Raw genomic sequence first — 20,965 nt, 5'->3', positions numbered from 1 at the left:
TCAGGTACCCATGTCAAGTTCATTACCAGTCACAGCAGGGAGTCTTAGTTGGCATGCTACTTTACCAGTTTGTGCTGTTGGTGGAGATAGGAAAGTACATCTCTGGAAGACAGAAACATGAACTCAGTGAGAGATCAGTGAAGGCAACGTTTTCATTACTATGCTCACTTTTTTCCCGTTGCAAAAGCTTTTCAAAAGTTATTCTTGAGATATTAGAAAGTGGAAACAGACTTTAAAAAATCGTCTACTAAGAACCTGATCAGGAATTGATATTTTCTAACATAACAAAAAGTTTAATTTGTCTTCGAAATGGAAAAGAGGTACATTTATTGTCATCAAAATTTAAAAGAAATGGTATATTTTACCATTGAAGGTGTTCCATTCCTCATCTGTTTTTTCATATAATATAAATTTCCTGAAAACAGATTGGCACGTGGAGTTGATTTCATACACAACTTTAAGAAATATTTAGTTTTGTCATGTGTATCCAGTACCACTACAGCTCTTGCTCTGACTCTGGCTAAGTATTGTTTCCTTCAGCCCCTAAAAGGGAAAATGTCCTGACTCAGATTTACACTTTCTTTATTGTCTTTTGTGAGACAACAGAACCAATTATTGAAAATTCTTTACTTTCTTTCTTTGACGCAACATAGTAAATTTCTCTTTTATTCCATAATATTGGAATATGTACTTACTGTGCAAGTACCATAAATTGTGGAAATGGAAACCAAAATATTGCTGTCCACAAATGTATTTGTTGTGTATTGAAATCACAACAACACAGTCAGTGATTAAGCCTTGTAAACATTAAAGATTAAGTATTTCCAGGATTATGTGTCAATGTGTACAAAACAAATTCAACACATAAAGATTGCAATTCTGAGGAAACATTCTCCAATGTCACATAGTTCAGAACTTTACACTCTTTCACATGCAACTGCTGGAATATAAGTTAGGAGATGAAATCTGTCTGTAATTTTGAAATGATCAACAATGACTGGCACATTGAATAACTACGGAGTTAAGATAAATGATATACACAAGTTTCATGTCTTTCAATTTTATCTCATCGTAGTTTATTTCTGAACAGCAAATATTTTTATAAAAATTAATTCAGTCTATAGTCACTCAACAGAAATTTGACATCGCAGAAAGCTGACCATATAGGGAGCTAAAATCAAAAGTAATGCCCATGTTGTAAATTAATAACACTGATACATTCTCAACACACAAAATGTTTGTTTAGATAAAGTAAAGTAAAGATAGCTTGCGCTTTACCAACACACTTATTTTCAAGGCAATATTTCTTACCGTAGATGCCATGAAAAGCCCCTCATACAGAAAATCTAAAGTTTAGTATGTTAGCAATGCTTTACTCAAAGGATGAGGGGTGCATATTTTGTGTAGAAAATTGCAATTTTGACATTAACGGAAAAATGCAACTTTTACATAATATCTCATTTGAACGTAAAGTATACTGAGAAACAATTAACAATTTTGTCCTGCATTATCCATTCCAATTCTGAAATGGCAGGGTTGAATAACTAAAACTCAAAAAAGTAGTTAAAATGTTGACAAGGATAATTGAAATGACTCTTGTTCAAAATGTAACAACTTTATAGCCAAAGCAAATTGTCATTTTGTCATATAGTATTTAAAGAACATAATGTGAAAACTTCAAAAACTTGACCAAGTCAGAGTGAAGTCAGATTTATTGAAATGTCAAACACAGGAGAGGAAAGAAGCCAAGAAATAGGGTAATTTGCATAAATTAGCATAAATTTACTTTTCTGATAGATCAAATTGATTACTGCTTATTATGCTAAAATGTGAACCCTTCCGATATTTCAATCTTGGGTTAACAAATTCATAAATAATTTAATCGGTCTTTTCAAACACTTTATTGTGAGCAAAATGTGCTATGTTATGTACTACGCCACCTAAAGTAGGACTTTATAAGTCTAGAAATAAAAAAATTCTGGTACATTCATGTAGTAATTTATATTAAAAAGAAAATTGTGAATAAGGAGTAAGGAAAAAATGAATAGTGCAATTTACATCTTCAAGAATTCTTGAGCAAATGGCCACATCATTTATAAACTGTGATACATGATAAAAACTCATCATATAATGATATCCAAACATACAAATCATTATATGTGTCAAATTCTTGTCATAACCAGTACAGAAATTTAAAAAAAATTAGTATAACAGTATTACTTTGCTCGTTGGCTTATCCAGGATATGGCAGTTAAAAGAGAAATTTGGTTTATGTAGCATCATAAAAAGCCGGCGGTACTAACAGGTAAAACCTCTAATGTGTAAAAATTTATAAATGTCAGTGTCTCATGTGCTTAAATACATATTTTGAAATCACACCAGAACACAAGAAAAGCACCACAACAACTTAACTTTACAGAATAGCCCTGAGAAAATAACATCTGAAACATTAAATAACTTATTTCCATTGATCTTTCGGCAAACATTTAAGAGAAATAAATGTGAACATCCAATATGCACAAAAACTAGCACAATAAAAAGTAAATATTCTCAGAACACTGATGTATTTGATCATGACAATGCTAAGTTTACTTTCATTTACTAGAAAATATGGCAGTGAATGGAATATTTGCATTATTGCAAAAATTAATTAGTATGAATAGAAACTTTTTAAGCAGTAATACTCCTTTTTATGTGCATAGCACCCAGTTGTCTCTAAGATGAAAAAAATAATTCCATTGAGCCCTAGATGGCATGAAAATACAACCATATACTTATAGAATTATTCTCTGAAGCTTTATTGTAATTGTTTCCTATTTCTGTCAGGCCATCTTGGTTGTAAGAGCTTACAATGACTATAAAACAATGTACAGATTTTCTAGAATGTGTCTACACCTTTTGGTAATGATATACGTTTTGGTGATTATCTTTAATTCAAGCTGTTTCCCTTGACAAAGAGTGGTCACACTAAAACTCACATCATTGGCAGCAGTGTTTGGCAGTGAGGTTGAAAATCTACTCAAAACCTAGCATTGGGATGATTTGTTGAGAAATTTTGACATCAGAAGTAATGTCATAAGATTGCTTCACTTTTAGTCTGTGAATCGATGACATATCGTAGATATGTCTCAATTTTTCTAAAATTTAATCGTCTCTGGTGAACATGAAAGAAAAAATACAATTTTAGAAAAGAGGACAGGCAAGTAATAGATGACTACCGTGCTTATTCTATACTGATGACACATGTGCATGTCAATGATTAGATTGGATATCAGTCACAAGCATGGCAAAGTTTCTAATATACAGGTATGACTAAAACCGTTGCACTGATACTTTGTTCACAAAGTAGGCACCAAAGAATTTCCAACTATTTACTATTTCAATTTCAGGCTTGTAAATTAAAATTAGTCAAAACAATGCCAGTACACTCTCCATTACCAATATTTGAATTTCGAATGACATATACACGTGCTAGACGGATGTTTTCAGAACAAATATGTCCATAACAAGGTCAAAAGTTATACCAGGCACCACTATGCTGAATACGTTGTCTCTTTTTGACATAAAATGCTCTCTGTAACATTTTATGTATCACATTTTTTGAATAGATCAACATCAGTGAAAGTATAGCTGTAAAATTTAGCAATGGTACTGAATGACTAAGCAATATATACACCACGTTTTGCTAAAATTATTACCAGGTACGCTTCTCGGACTTACTCTGAGCTAAGGTAGTTATATGGACGGAATTATCATTGTTCACAGATAGTTATGTTGGTCATGTAAATGAAGTAATTGGAACCAAAACCAGCAGCTATGATTTGCATATTAGCTTCTGGTTCGTGACGAAAAATAAAGCATTGATGGTTTAGTCTTAAACAGTGGTAATATGGCGGATTTTTGGTCTGTTTATAACCGTTGTCCCGCCGCAGATATATATCCTACCACTTGAGGTGGTAATGTTCTATAGGTGAAATGTTATTTGACCTGGTCATGTTCTTTGCAAGAGCATGCAACGATACTAACAGATTTACCATTCAGACTGAAGACAATATCTCCTTGTGATGCTGAACCTGCTGTGTCACTCAAGACAAATCCATGTGCCAATAATTTCTCTTTCGTTAAATCTACATTTTGCGAAGACAATGAATCATAGAATGTTATCCATAGTTGGCTACATCTGCATTCATCTGCTTTATTGACACTATCGATGATCACTGACTGACAGATATCATTCAAATCACAGTCTTTGAACTCCAAAATTTCTAGTGACTCTTTTGTAAACAACTGCATCCACGTTTCTGAAGAATCATCAGTTGAGCTGATTTTTCCACCAACAACGATAACTTTGGTCAAGAAGGGCAATGCTAAAACACATCTGCAGACAGTCTCTATCAAAAACATACGGGGATGACAAGTATGGGATTCTGTAAACACAATGTCAGAGAGATTAATACTGAGCGATTTTAGAACAGAGATGGTCTTCAAAGCATTACAATTTTTTCTGTAGATTTCAGTTAAGGCATTGCTGTCATCCAGTATAACATGGCTCATCTCAACATCATCGTAGCCCAAGTCAATATTTGACTTATGATGTAAAGCAAATTCAACTTCAATTAATTTGGACAGAGTGTTTGCTTCATTGGCGCACATGCCTTGTATCGTCATATTTTCACCTTCAAACTTGACTCCATGTATGATCATCCCATCATTCACATACTTATGAATATTCTTTGCGATTTCAACTTCACTACATTGCCTAGCAGATGATAAAACAACCGTTTTAGCAGACTTATATTGAAGCAATACGTCTACAAGTGATTTTGATAGATTATACCCAAGAGATTCCTTACTTTTGTATGAAAATTGATCGGTATCTACTGAAGTTAGAAACTCTAAGACCTCAATGGTTGGGAACAATGCATGTGATTGTTCAACATATTGCACTTTGTTAAATGTTATACTCTTTGAACTGGATAATACATATTGACTGTCAAACTTAATATTTGAAGTGCAGTTAATTATTGCATGCAGGGTGAATCTTTTTTTGTCCATTGAAAGGGTTTTATGAAGCTCTTGGTACAAACTGGGGATGTCAAATTTTGATTTACAAATCCCAAATTCTAGGGTGTGTTTGCTACTCTTAGCTATGAGTTTTGAGTGTTCCAAAGGATCTATTTCACAGGTCTGGAAACACAATGGCTCAAAAGATATGTGTGTTGATTTGTTAGGTAAACTGTTCAAGAGATCAGTATGAACAGCTTTAATAAATTCATAGTTTCTTGCAGGCAATCCACTGATGACAAATTCTTTTGCATCAACCATTGAAAAACTTTGCATTACATCGGATGTATGGGAGTAAATAGCGTCAGTGTTCATGTCAGTACCATTCCACATTTGCAAAGTCATCTTTTCAATACAAACTGATACACACTGCTCAAAAACATTCCTTAAGTCTGTAACTTTGCTTTGCTTCAAATCATACTTCTCTTTAATCACTATTTTGATACCACAACTATCCATCGATACAAATTGTGATAGCGACTCTTTCAGACCTAAGAGACTGAAATTCATCTTGTTCATTCTATATGTAACTTGGAACTTTCCAAACTTTACTAAGATTTCTAGTTTGTCTGTTTCCTCTGGTTTAATGCAACTCTCACAAAATTCAATATCAACAGACTTCAGTAGACTATTGTTATTGAGACAAACAAGTACATCTCCCATTGAGACTAAATTTCCAAGGGGTAACCTTTCAATATATATCTTTTTGGCCGATAACTGTGACAAAGCTTGCATGTTAGCGTAAGCTTTCCAACAGATGCCTTCATTTTGTAAGCCACTGACACCTGTTAAAGTCAAAAGTACATATTTGATGTCAGCATGCTTAAGTCCTAGAAGCAAGTTTGTTATCAAACAATCTATCTTTTCTTTAACATCACACTTAATCTCAACATATAGTGACACTCTCTCATCATCAACAGATATAAATGTTGTAAGCAAGCTATGCAGATCTACGAACTCAAAATCAATGAAATCAATTGTATTCATTAAGTAGCAGGTTTCAAACTTTCCAAAGTCTGCAAAAAGTTTCACCTTTAATGCTTCCCAGGAGTCATCAGAATCTGCACTGAATGTCATGTGAACTGACTTTACTAGTCTATAGCTGTTAAGACCACCCATTACCTCTTTCACTAATTCTAAATTTAAAAGAGGTATTTGTTCAGCATCAAATTCAATCTTATCAGCAGATACTCTCGACAATGCTTTTATCATGGTTGAAACACACAAAGAGATTTCTTCCTTGTTTGAGCAAATGGAACCTGTTATATTTAATGATAACAGTCCCAAGTCAACTGATTTAAGTTTGTGCAGTGTGTCAGTTATGTTGGATGTTAGTTTCTCCTTCTCATCGCACTTAATTGCAACATCTAGTGATACTCTCTCATTATCAACAGATGCAAATGTTGAAAGCAAGCTGTGCAGATCTACTAAATCGAAAGCCATGTTATTCATATGATAATAGGTTTTAAACTTTCCAATGTCTGCAGCAATTAGCACCTTGTTTGCCTTCCACATGTCAAGACAATCCTCACAGAATGTGAAACAAATGGACTTTAACAGCGTATAGCTGTTCAGACCAATTACCAGCTTTCTCAGTAATTCTAAATTTAGAAGAGGTAATCCTTCAGCAACAAATGTAAGATTGTCAGCAGATACTTGCGATAACGCCTTTATAATGGTTGAGCCGTACAAAGAGATATTTTTCTTATTGATGCAATTGGAACCTGTTATCTTAAATTTCAAATTTTCTATGTCAACCGATCTAAGTCTTTGAAGCACATCAGCTATGTAAGGTTCTAGTTTGTCCTTCACGTCACAATGAATGTGAACATGTAGTGATACTGTCTCATTATCAGCAGATGCAAATGATGAAAGCAAGCTATGCAGATCTACTAAATCGAAAGCCATGTTATTCAATATGTAAGTGATTTTCACCTTTCCAATATTTGCCGTAATGCGCACTTTGTTTGCCTCCCACAGGTCAAGACGACCATCACAGAATGTGAAATCAACGGATTTTAACAGCTTATAGCTGTTCAGACCATCTACTACCTCTCTAAGTAATTCTAAATTTGCAAGAGGTAAGCCTTCAATGACAAATCCAAGCTCATCAGCCGATACTTGCGATAACGCCTTTATAATGGTTGAGCCGTACAAAGAGATATTTTTCTTATTGATGCAATTGGAACCTGTTATCTTAAATTTCAAATTTTCTATGTCAACCGATCTAAGTCTTTGAAGCACATCAGCTATGTAAGGTTCTAGTTTGTCCTTCACGTCACAATGAATGTGAACATGTAGTGATACTGTCTCATTATCAGCAGATGCAAATGATGAAAGCAAGCTATGCAGATCTACTAAATCGAAAGCCATGTTATTCAATATGTAAGTGATTTTCACCTTTCCAATATTTGCCGTAATGCGCACTTTGTTGCCTCCCACAGGTCAAGACGACCATCACAGAATGTGAAATCAACGGATTTTAACAGCTTATAGCTGTTAAGACCATCTACTAACTCTCTAAGCAATTCTAAATTTGCAAGAGGTAAGCCTTCAATGACAAATCCAAGCTCATTAGCCGATACTTGCGACAACGCTTTAATAATGGTTGAGCCAAGCAAAGAGATGTTTTCCTTACAAAAGCAATCGGAACTTGTTATTTTAAATATCAACTCTTCGATGTGAACTGATTTTAGTCTGTGAAACATATCAGATATGTTTGGTTTTGTTTTCTTTTGCAGGCGACAATTAATCAAAACATGTAGTGACACTCTCTCATTATCAACAGATGCAAATGATGAAAGCAAACTATGCAGATCCGCTAAATCGAAGACCATGGCGTTTATGGTGTCCACATGGCAGTTTATTTGAAACTTTGCAACTTTTAATATAAAGCACATTTTGTGTTCCTCAGAATGGTCAATACAACCATCACAGGATATCAAATGAACGGACTTTAATAGCTTATAGCTGTTCAGATCACCTACTACCTCTCTCAATAATTCTAAATTTAGAAAAGGTAATCGTTCGGTGACAAATTCAAGCTTATTAGCAGATAGTTGTGACAACGCTTTTACAATGGATGAAATATACAAAGACATGTCTTCCTTATAAAAGCAACTGGAGCCTGTTATTTTTAATGTTAACAGTTCGATGTCAACTGATTTAAGCCTATGAAGGGCATCAGTTATGTAAGGTTCTAGTTTCTCCTGTATATTACAGTTAATCTGGAAGTCTAGTTTTAATCTCTCATTATCAACAGATGCAAATGTTGACAGCAAGCTATTCAGATCAACTAAACCAACGTCCATGGAGTTTATTGTATCCATATGGTAACTGGTTTGAAACTTTCCAGCTTTTACCTCAAAGCACATTTTGTATACCTGTGAACTGTCAAAATGCTTATCACAGAATGTCAAATCAACAGACTTTAATAGCTTATTGCTATTCAGATCAGCTACTATCTCTCTCAGTAATTCTAAACTTAGAAACGGTAATCGTTCGGTGACAAATTCAAGCTTATCAGCAGACACTAGTGACAACGCTTTAATAATAATTGGAATATGAAAAGAGATGTCTTCCTTACTAAAGCAACCGGAACCTGTTATTTTCAACATTAACAGTTCGATGTCAACCGATTCAAGTCTGTGAAGCATATCAGTTATGTTAGGTTTTACTTTCCCCTTCATGTCACAATTAATCCAAACATCTAGTGACACTCTCTCATCATCAACAGATCCAAGTGATGAAAGAAAGCTATGCAGATCCACTAAATCGAAAGCCATGTTATTCATATTGTAACTTGTTTGAATCTTGCCAATATTTGCAGCAATTTGCACTTTGTAAACCTCTGAAGGGTCAAGACAATCCTCCCAGAATGCAAAACGAACGGACTTTAATAGCTTATAGCTGTTCAGACTGCCTACTACATGTCTCACAAACTCTAAACTTAGAATGGGCATTCGTTCAGTGACAAATTCAAGCTTATTAGCAGAGACAAGTGACAACGTTTTTCTAATGGTTGAAATATGAAAAGAGATGTCTTCCTTACTAAAGCAACTTGAACCTGTTATTTTCAACATTAACAGTTCTATGTCAACCGATTCAAGTCTGTGAAGCATATCAGTTATGTTAGGTTTTACTTTCCCCTTCATGTCACAATTAATCCAAACATCTAGTGACACTCTCTCATCATCAACAGATCCAAGTGATGAAAGAAAGCTATGCAGATCCACTAAATCGAAAGCCATGTTATTCATATTGTAACTGGTTTGAAACTTGCCAATATTTGCAGCAATTTGCACTTTGTAAACCTCTGAAGGGTCAAGACAATCCTCCCAGAATGCAAAACGAACGGACTTTAATAGCTTATAGCTGTTCAGACTGCCTACTACCTGTCTCACGAATTCTAAACTTAGAATGGGCATTCGTTCAGTGACAAATTCAAGCTTATTAGCAGAGACTCGTGGCAACGCTTTAATAATAGTTAAAATATACAAAGAGATGTCCTCCCTACTCAAGCAATTGGAACCTGTTATTTTTAATTTTAAAAGTTCGATATCAACTGATTCAAGTCTATGAAGGGCATCAGTTATGATTGGTTCTCGTTTCTCCTTCACATTACAGTTAACCTGAAAATCTAGCAATACTTGCTCATTATCAACTGCAAATGTAAAAAGCAAGCTATGTAGATCCAGTAAACAAAAATCCATGAATCCCATGGCATTTATTTTGTAACGAGTAGTAAACTTTCCAACCTTGGCTGTAATATTAATTTCGCCCGTTTGCCATTGGTCAGAACAATCCTCACAAAATGTCACATCTACTGCCTTAAGTAGCTTGTTGGTACTAAGACAACTGAACACATCTCTAATGAATTCTATATTTCCAAGAGGTAGTTCTTCTATCTTTAACTCATTAGCAGACACTCTTGACAAAGATTTAACAATAGTTGAAGCACGCAAATAGACGTCTTCTGTATTTACGGAATGGGCACATGTTATATTTAATGATAATTGTCCGATGTGAACTGATTCAAGTCTGCAAATAGCATCTTTTATGTTAGGTTTTTGATTCTCCATCATATTAATTTCTATCGCAACATCTAGTGACATACTGTCATCATCTGCAGATACTAACGTTGAAGGCAATTCATGAAGATCCGCTAACTTGAAATCTAAGTTGCTCATTTTGTAATGAGTTGTAAACTTGCCAATCTTGGTTGTAATATTTATGTCAGATTGTTGCCATTGCTCAAGACAACCCTTACAAAATGTTACATCTACTGCCTTTAGGAGCCTATTGACACTAAGACAACTGAGTACATCTCGCATGAATTCTACATTTATAAAAGGTAATCCTGTAACCTCAATCGTATTTGCAGACACCCGTGACAAGGCTTTAATAATGGCTGAAGTACACAAACAGATGGAATCGGTACTTATGGTATCGGCACCTGTAATATTTAATGACAAGTGACCGATGTCAACCGATCCGAGTCTGTGCAATATATCAGTTGTGTTACTTTTTATATTATCCTTGAAATCAGATCCAATCCTGACATCAAGTGATACTCTCTCACTATCAAAAGATACACGTGTTGAAAGCAAGTCATGAAGATCCACTAGCTTGAAATCCATATTATTCATCTTGTAACATGTTTTAAACTTTCCAACCTTGGCTGTAATATTTATTTCCCCTGTTTGCCAATGATCAAGACCATCCTTACAAAATGTCACATCTACGGCCTTTAGCCTATTGACACTTAGACAACTGAGCACATCTCGCATGGATTCTATGTTTTCAAGAGGTAATCCTACTATCTTTAACTCATTGACAGACACTCTTGAAAAAGCTTTAACAATAGTTAAAGCGCGCAAACAGTTGTCTGCTGTATTTGCGCCACAGGCATCTCTTATGTCTAATGATAACTGTGAGATTTCAACCGATTCAAATCTGCTAAGCGTTTCGGTTATGTACTGTGTTAGTTTCTCCTTCATACCGCATCTAATCTGAACATCTAGTGATACACTCTCAATATCAACAGATACAAATGTTGAAAGCAAGTCATGAAGAGCCACTAACTTGAAATCCATATTATTCATTTTGTAACATGTTGTAAACTTTCCAACCTTGGCTGTCATATTAATTTCATCTGTTTGCCATTGGTCAACACAGTCCTTACAAAATGACACATCTACTGTCTTTAGTAGCTCATTGATACTAAGATAACCGAGTACATCTCGCACCAAATCTAAATCTCCAAGAGGTAATCCTTCTATCTTTAACTGATTAGCAGATACTCTTGACAAACCTTGAACAATGGTCGAAGCACGTAAATAGATATCGTCTGTTTCACCATGGTCACCTGTTATATAGTTAGTTACATTTAATGATAATTGTCCGATGTCAACCGATTCGAGTCTGTGCAGCATATCTAGTTTGTCACATTCTATGTTCTCATTGAAATCAGACTCAATACTAACATCCAATGATACACTCAGTCTGTCCGTCTCAAAACATGCAAATGTCGAAAGCAAGTTATAAAGATCCACTAAATCGAAATTAATGTTATTTATTTGCCAACAAGTGGTAAACTTTCCAATTTTGGCTGTTATCTGCATTTCCCTTCTTTGCCATCGGTCAAGACAATTCTCACAAAATGTCACATCAACTGCCTTTAATTGCCTATTGATACTAAGACAACTAAGCACATCTCGCATTAATTCTAAATTGTCAAGAGAGTCTTCATAAAATGTTACATTGATGGTTTTGAGTTGTTTATTGCCATTGAGACATTGAAGTACCTCTTCCATGAATTTCCAATTTCCTAAGCGTATTTCTTGAATGCAAAGATTATCGGCGGACACCCATGGGAATCCTTTTGCAATACCTGTGATGCAACGATCAGTGCAAACGAGAGATGATTTAATGATTTTCGGAATTTGAAGGATGAAATTGTGAACTGTCACAGGTTTCAAGTCAGGACGAGAATCACACTGAGTCTTGCTTATCGATGTGAAATCTTCACTATAATCTTTACCTCCGTCAGTACTTTCATTTAGTTCAGTAGATATTTCTACACATATATTCCTACATGTTTTCCCATTTTTTTGGAGGGCTTCATAACATTTTTGATACATTGCTACTGCATCAGCATTCAATATGGGAAGTATGAATGAAATACTTTTGGAACGAATGTCAGCACACTGTAAAACGGTTGCATTGACACGAAGTTGGTTACTGTCAGACTCACGAACTATTGTGTTGAAGTCAACGTCTAGGTACCCTGGTAAGAATTTTGCACAATGTTTGAAAACATCGGTTGATTCACAATAACTTTCATACAGAATTGGTCTAGGATCAATGAAGAGATCAAGGCACAAACACTTTTCCTCCCATACCTTAAATATTTCACCTACATTACTTCGAAGCTTGCCGCCAATGAATGCAAACACGTTGTCTTTGTATTTAAAATAACTGTTTTTAGTTAATAGATGGACTGCATCGACAAATTTGGATCTATCTATCGTTAAGAGTGCCGCAACATACACTGAGGCAAAATATTCCTGGAATGTTAAATGATAAAAACCATACCTGCATGGTATTCCTGATATTTTTGTCAGGAGTCCTAACTTACGTATGTATCGATTTTTAGAGATATCTTCTTCACTAAAATAAACCTTGTGTTCACGAGTTGTTAAACCCCGGTAAGACATTTCCCCAATTAAAAACAAAGCTTGTTTAATCTCCCTATCAAAATTTGAGTCGAATTCGGAATTTACTCTGTATCTTTTCACAACATAATCAACGATTTCTTCATAGAGTTCAGTAATTGTGTGGGGCAGTCGTTTTGCATATATCCATATATCACATAACATCAAAGTATTCAGGGGACTCTGCATGAAATCAAACAAAACCTTTTTATGACTAGATATTTCTAATTCTTTCAGAAATTCTGAAGCTTTTGCCTCTGTTTGAAGTTCCCCTGTTGAATTCATTGCGTTAATGTGTTTCTCAACAAATGCCTTTGCTGTATTAAGATCGAATCCTTTGATCAATAATTGTGTGTCATACATTTGTTTTGAGTTGATGTCCCTAACTTTTCGAGAAGTTACAATAACTGGGCTGTCAGAGAGGAGACATTTTTTTAATTGAACCATTCTCTTAAAATATGTCGGCAGATCGTTTGAAGTAACTTCATCTAGCCCGTCGAAGACAAAACAAACTTTAATTTGATTGTCTTTGATGTAATTCCAAAGTTCCTGTTTTTCCGCCTCCCTGACATCCCATGATAACTGATCAAAAATAGCATCCTGAATATTCTCGCCATCACAGTCTAACAAATCCTTCAACTCGAAACAAAAAAGTAGCTGAAAACCATTTAGGTATTCTACTGTGCCTTTTGCCCAATCATAGGCCAATCTTTTACAAAATGTTGATTTGCCATACCCTGGATCGCCCTCAATCAGCACTCTTTTCGAGTTTGCGTGGCTGTTCCTGTCATCTTTCGTTGAGAACATTTCTTGTCTAGCAAAGTCTCTCTTATTTCCGTCCTTCATTTGCAGTTCTAATTCAGTGTAGACATTTTCAAGCTTCAATCTGTTTGTTCCGTCCCACCAAGGAAATGGCAGAATATGGGATAATTTGCTATAATAAGACTTCAGCCTTTTCTCGCACTTCAAGACAATATCTGGAATTAAGAAACACATTAAAGATTAATAATAATAACCTGATAGATATTACTCATTTAATTTGTTGTTGTTAATGCATTAAAACAAGCAACTATTCATTATAATTGTAACTCTTTTCTGCCATTTACTTGATTGGAATCAGCCCTTTTTCAGGAAACTGTCATTGCTTTCTGTTCAGCAAGGACTCAGACGTCAAAATCTCATTTGTAACACCTGACTGAAGGGTACATCTTAGTAGATTTGATGAATGTTATCCAATACATGTTTCAATACAAGAGACCTAGCGGCCGATGGAGCTCTGCTGTGTTTTGTAGAGAATAACTGTTTGTGACACATATGTTGATAAAGAAGAGTCTTTGATAGCTCACTTCAGGATGGTCTGACAAAAATGGCAAAACAGCAGCAAAATACACAATGAAAGATATCATCAACGTTGAAATCATCCCTAGAAAAATGTCTACCAAGTATCAAGCTATCAGAAGAGTAGTACTTGAGAAACAAAATTTTAGACCGAAATTGGCAAAAATTACCCAAATATACAAAATTTAAGATTGCATTATAATTTCATTAGATTGCATTAAATAATTCTTAGGAGCCTATACACAAAATATCTAAACTATTAAACAAGTGATTTATGAGAAAACAAAATTGACTGGTGATCGCAAAAATTAAATAAAAATTCAAAATTACAGATTTAATCATCATTTAAAAACACCACACTTTTATTATGCCTATGAACCTGCATACAATATATCAAAGCTATCAGGCAAGCGATTTAGGTGAAAACAAATTGACAAAACATGACATAAATTGCCTTTGAAAAAATTGCATATTTATGTACAGTTTGAGAAATCTGAATTACGTTATCCCTAGAGACCTATATCTCAAATACCAAAGCTGTCTGACCAGCTGTTTCGAAAAGGAATTTTAAAGATTTTTGACCAAAACTGATAAAAATTGCGTCGATGACACTGAATCTCTTCAGTTGACACGTGGTGAAGTAAAGAAATGTAAATAAAATTTATACTACTCTTGCAATGTGGAGAGGGGTCACTGTTCATACTACTGTGTGCTTTGCAGCCAGTTAATTTTGGTGTTGAATGTATGTAGCTGAAGTGAATCAAGTTCCATATAAAGTTCCATACTAGTTATCTTTATTGAATAAGATGATGAAAGTAAACCTGACAATTTGTATACATATAAGGTTATACACTATTAATTTGAAAAATTTGATGCAGTATTTCTTTACATATTACCATCCTAAGTACGAAAATTAATTGTATATTCAATATGCAAATGAGCAACTAAGTTACATAATAGTGCTAAATGATTTGCATGCTATTGCAGTGCTAAGATCAACATCTAATGTATGTGTAATCAACTTTGATGCAGTATTTCTGAAATCTCTCCACTCTGGAGTACAGTACAGATTGTGCTCTGACACGCAGATTACAGTTGTCTCTTGCCATAGCTAATCTGTTCTGTACACAAAACACAATCACGCACATCCCAGCCACAGCATCCCCTTAAAAACAATGGAATGTGTAGGAATTTAACGGAATTTTGTGGCCGAAGTAGTTGTTTACAGAAATGATGTCATATGAGATCGAGATTTTCACATCATCATAACATCGCAGTCAGTACTCATTGTACTTCCGAGATAAGAATTGTCTTAAAAATAAAAAAATGCATATTTTACAACATTTTGGACAAATCTGAATAAGGTCATCCTTAGAGATCTGTATATTAAATATTTAAGTTGTCAGACTAGCCGTTAAGGAGGAGATTTTTGCCAAAAATAGGAAACTTTGCCTTAAAAATTCAAATTTGCTTATTTTATCACAATTTCAACAAATCTGATTAAGGTCTGGAGACCTGTACTCCATAGATTACAAAGAATCGGACCAGACATTTTGAATGAGTAGTTTTAATGTAAAAAAGTTGTCAATAACAGATGATGGATGACGACACACATCGATCTATTAGATAAGCTTCGACATCACTGACAGTGGAGCTGTTAAAGCAAATGAACATGACCAATATTGAAAAAAGACACAAAATCTGTTACAAAAAGATAAGTGGGGAACACACATGTCTTATATCGAGAGAAGAATTTCTTGGGACACATAGACAGCCTCTGAAATACACTCAAATGCCAACTGAATTAGCTAATTAGCTGAAATGGTGGGCTACTGTTTAATATTGATCGCTTAAAAACTAGAAATCATGATAAAATAAATAAAAGACTAATGTAACACGAGAGAAGATGATAGGTTAAGTATACTGTCCATGTCAATTCATTGGTACAAGTATCACTCCATGCATTTAATATATGACTGATGGAACACTGTTCTGAGTTATTGTCTTGGCCACAAAAAATGAACAAGAGTTCTACTTTCTGTCAACTTCAGGAACTTATTACCTATGAAAACATCTACACAAGTTATCTGTTAAATTTAAGCAGTCTAAATTTTACTGTTTACTTCCCTTGGCGATGAATTCAATACAAATTTTACCAAAGATTAAGTTAGATGTCAGTTTAATATCAACAGTATCATATCATTAGCACAACTGACATATGCGTCTGTAGACTAGTGTGGATGGATAGATAGATGGATAGAGAACGTCCAACTGTGTTCGTAAACCATTTAAACTCAAGAATCCCTGGAAGTTGGTTTCTGACAGTTGGCTACAACTTGGCTCGAGGTATTAAGATTGGGATTTGTCCAATTCAAGTTGATCTGATAAATCTTACTGGATTAATTTGTGTATTTTTGTGAACCGTCGAGCGGATTACGTGACAGCATTATCGGACTCTGCCATAAATTTTGCACATTTTGATTGATTTAACCTCTAAGATATATCCCAAATTTGTATGTTTATCATTATTTCGTAGTTTGAATAAAGAATTACCCAAGCTTAACAATGAAAACAAATAAAACTGGACATGTTACATGTGTATGGATGTGTAGCCCCCTGGCATGGTCTAAGCATTGGAATCATCGAACGCTCAGTAGAGTGGCAGTTCGATGACTTTTTTTAATTGACTTGAGCGTAGGTCGCGTCGCCTACATTACCCCAATTCACAACTCCTTCAATAATAATTGAAGAAAAGACTGACTATGAAAAGAAATGCCATTCGGTAAGATTTTTTCAATAAATTTTCAACAAGCTGTGAGACTTTCAATTAATCACTTGCAGCCATTCTGCAAAAATAACGCCACTGTAAAAGCTGGCCAAGAATAATGTAAATTGGTAAGATTCAAACTTTGTTAGAGTGTTTTTTAATAAAAAACAATAAATATTTACTCATTAAAGGCTTGATTGTAAAAATTATATCACCCTAGACTCAATATCATATCACATTTGGATGATAGAATGCACATAATTGATGTGAAAAGCTCGATTATAAAGCGGTACAGGCAAGGCTGATGATGTTTACATACTCTAAGATAGCCAAGGGTTCGTTCGCGTGTAATTATATAGGATTTGTTTAAAACCACGCAGTCATTCGTACAGTGTGAATTAGCCAAGGGTTCGTTCGCATGTAATTATATAGGATTTGTTTAAAACCACGCAGTCATTCGTACAGTGTGAATTAGGCCAGAAAACATGGTCATATTCCTTGTATCATTTCAAAAGGTTTTACAGGTTGCACATTGCTGATTTTTGACAAATCGATCGTTAGTATACTTAAAAGGCACGTCAAAGTGTGTTTTCTGTGGGGGTGAAATTCTGGCAGGATTTTTTGTTGTGTTCTAAAATACAACGGATGTTGTTTTCGATCTCGCTCGACCATCTCAACTTTAATTTTTAAACTGAGCATTGCGCAAAATTATATTCTAAAATTTTGACATACAATGAAAGAAGATGCTTCGAAATAGATAAGTATGTGTCAAAAGCTTAAAGTGCGCATGACGATATCGATTACAAAATATTTTGTGATAACACTTGTTTTGGCTGCTCAATAGCAAGGCTGCTGCATGTTTACGCACAGCAGTAACACAGGAATTTCCACTGCTTGTTTTCAATTAGGTACGAAAAAACTTACTTATACGATTTGTTACAGTATAAGAAATGCCAGACCTTTACCTTTAACACAAGTTGCTATTTATTATGACTACGGTGATAATCATTAATAGATGTGAATGTTTTTGATCGTTGCAAAACATACCAAAATTAAATCAAACTTAGGCTGTGTTCACAAACAAAACTGTGAGGGCAGGGTAGTTGTGGGGGCACTTGACAGTTTTGCACTGCCTATAGGCCTGGAAATTTTGTTCGTTCCCTTGTACCATTACATTTACCAATACCACGGTTTGTCAGGTAATTCAATAAAAATGAATATCATTTTAATGTTATCCATTGCTCTAAATTTAGTAATGATTAAGCAAAATGTAGAACCATGTCGTCATATTGCAAGATTTTATCTCGAAAAAATCTGAACGTGTATGAGTTTACTTTGATTAACTCAACTCGGGTAAGACTACTTTGATTAACTCAACTCGGGTAAGACTAATAGAATCTCACACCCCCAGGACCTGGGATCAGATTTCTCACACTCGCTGGGGATATTTTGTCTCACACGAGCCGCAGGCGAGTGTGAGACAAAATATCCCCAGCGAGTGTGAGAAATCTGATCCCAGGTCCTTGGTGTGTGAGATTCTTTTTCTCACATGACCACAAAATGCGTTAAATTCACATTGGACACGTACAACATTATCAAAAATCGTGACAACTCTGTCGTCTGCCACTGTACTCTGACCTGCTTACTTTGTAGTTCCGGTCCGTGTGTTACTCGTCGTGCCATTGGATAACATTTTGCGCGTGGAACGAAACAGACTGTTTATCATCCAATCAGAGCTCGTGTAATATTTACTGCAGAGTGTGGGACGATTTCTGAGAGTGTGGGATCGATTTTTCCCACACCGTCGATCCCGCACTCCCAGCGGCCAGGAATGTGGCTAAGACTAATAAATCCAAAAAATCCAATGATATGTTTAAGATGAATCAATTTAAGAACTTGCCTTTTAGGAATATGGCTCTACAAACTGCTAATAACAGCTGGTGTCGAATATCTGCGAGTAGAACTGCGTGATATTTTTTCTTTGCGTGCATCCCTAATAAGTATGCGGGTATATGATAATTAGGGGGGACGTGAAACTTGTCTAGGGTGTTAAGGATGGGGGGAGGGTCTAAAAATAAGATTCAATCACGATTCCTCCAGCCCCATAAGCATTATTTGTGAACACAGCCTTAGTTAACTATATATTGACTAACCTGGATATTGTTCTTGTATTTCAGTAGAATAATGTGTACCGGCAGAACATTTATGGCGTTTACTTGTGGGTGAACCTGTCAAGTTGGAAATAAACATGTACACATTAAGTTGTACTGCAAAGGCAAAGAGTACGATTTTCAATAGTATAATATTTTAATTCTAAGAACTATACAATGGCCATAAATGGGTTCACATTTACGTTTCTTGCTTACATAAATGATGTTTTGTTTAAGGGTCTCCCTTGAGACAGACAAACATGATATCATTATATGTGATGTAGATAAATTAGTTAAATGTTATTTGATTGTCTTGTCTTACAAGAGCATGTGCTTTTCTGAATGTACAGGACACGAACCCAAAACTGGCACTGACTTAAGAAGATTTTCGTTAAAAAGTGGGCGCCATTTTATTTCCTTCCTCAGAGTCTGTAGATAAAGTTTGATTTATCTTCGTTAAGGTAACACAAGGTACGATGAAATTTTACGTCAATTTAACTCGAAGTATAACTCAACAATCAACAACAGAAAATATTGATTTTAACATGTTCCATACCTATACTATCAATTACTTGCTCCTTTACTCCTTGTTCTTGAAGACGCTGTTCTTGCTGTACAATGTGTTCGTACTGTGCACGACGTAAACCGTGGTTGTCTATGTGGTGTTGCACACTTGTAGTTTCACCATCAGGATCTTGCATTGCTCTGGTCATCTCTCTGTGTACTGCAGCTGAACTTCTTTCACTGCTGGCTGTAACATCGCCATGACCAGAGTGTTGGGTATCTGTTGTGGGTGATTCACAACAACATGCTATCGAATGAACATTACATTTCATTTAAGAAAAATGTTTTTTACAATATATATATATATATATATATATATATATATATATATATATATATATATATATATATATATATATATATATATAATTTAATATATATATATAATTTATATATATATATACTTCAATGTATAGATAGCGATATTCAGGAAGCAGTGCCACATGTTGCATTAGACAGCACAGCCACAATTATTCTGTCCAGACGTTACTATGCCAAACTGTGTTTATCATCGGGTGGATCTTCTAATAAGCAGAAGTAATGCCACCTCTTTATGTGGTTCTCTCTTAAAACATGCAGGCATTTTAGCATATTGTGCTCATACCAATTATGTGCCAGGAGTATATGTACGTTGGAATACTCTGTTTGAACACAAAATGGCGGACATGATAGTAACATTACCCCGGAACATTACATACCAGAAAACCGCCAGTTGTCTGAGACTGCACTCACCTTCTGATTGTACAATTGGCTTTGTGTCTGCCCGTTGAAAGTCTGGACTACCAGCGTCATTGTCTTTCAAAACCGTATCGACGTCCCTCACAAGTGGGTCACGTTGAATTGCTGAAAGGAGATTTTTGAGAAGATCGAGATTACCCTGTGATATGAACCCCCTTTCCTCTAGCTTTATGAAAATGTCCGTGGCATCGTCCAGTTGTTCTAGTTCGTTCTTCTTAAGCTGGTCAGCAAGCAGCGCTTTCAACTGTTTCACCTCAGGTTTCGATAACTGTGAATTTAAGTTTACATACAACATTCGCAGCGGATTGAGGTTCGACATTTTTGCTCGCACATTATGTACAGAAAGTGCAAGTTTGTCACCATTTCAACACAAACAGGACAACAACTTCATCAGTGATACCACAATAAGCACATAGATACAAGGCAGGTACCGTCAACAATCACCTGACCTTTGGACTTAGAAAGCTGCGCAGAATATTGCTCAAACTGTATTATTATTATCAGTTTGGAAATTTGCCAGATTTCAAATATCATGAAGAGCTAAAGAGTACGGGATAAGGAAAACAGTTAAGAGTGGCGCAGGCAAATAAAGTGAAACGTTTGTATTTTTCAGAAACTAAAAGTTGACA

General features: G+C 35.1%; 1 protein-coding gene across 1 annotated transcript; it reads right to left on the bottom strand.

Moving 5' to 3' along the window:
* On the bottom strand, positions 1-20,774 carry LOC139149059 (uncharacterized). The gene is made up of 5 exons (XM_070720585.1): positions 20,331-20,774; positions 19,591-19,818; positions 19,038-19,112; positions 10,740-13,756; positions 1-102 (listed from the first exon to the last, which is right to left on the bottom strand). The coding sequence occupies exons 1-5, from the start codon at positions 20,653-20,655 to the stop codon at positions 1-3; spliced, it is 3,747 nt and encodes a 1,248-aa protein (XP_070576686.1). The 5' UTR covers positions 20,656-20,774.
* Between the last annotated feature and the right edge of the window lie 191 nt (positions 20,775-20,965).

This window comes from Ptychodera flava, chromosome 2, assembly GCF_041260155.1.
Source record: "Ptychodera flava strain L36383 chromosome 2, AS_Pfla_20210202, whole genome shotgun sequence".
NCBI classification, from domain to species: Eukaryota; Metazoa; Hemichordata; class Enteropneusta; family Ptychoderidae; genus Ptychodera; species Ptychodera flava.
The sequence above is the reverse complement of the archived record's forward strand: the minus strand, read 5'-3'. Positions and strand labels throughout refer to the sequence as shown.

Bases quoted from the DNA above. Each gene is read 5' to 3' on its own strand.
- LOC139149059 (XM_070720585.1), bottom strand. From the start codon at position 20,655: ATGTCGAACCTCAATCCGCTGCGAATGTTGTATGTAAACTTAAATTCA. The intron at 19,819-20,330 runs GTGAGTGCAGTC...CACCCACAACAG, and splicing joins GCCAATTGTACAATCAGAAG to ATACCCAACACTCTGGTCAT. The intron at 103-10,739 runs GTTGGAAAGTTT...TCTGTCTTCCAG, and splicing joins AAATAAATATTACAGCCAAG to AGATGTACTTTCCTATCTCC.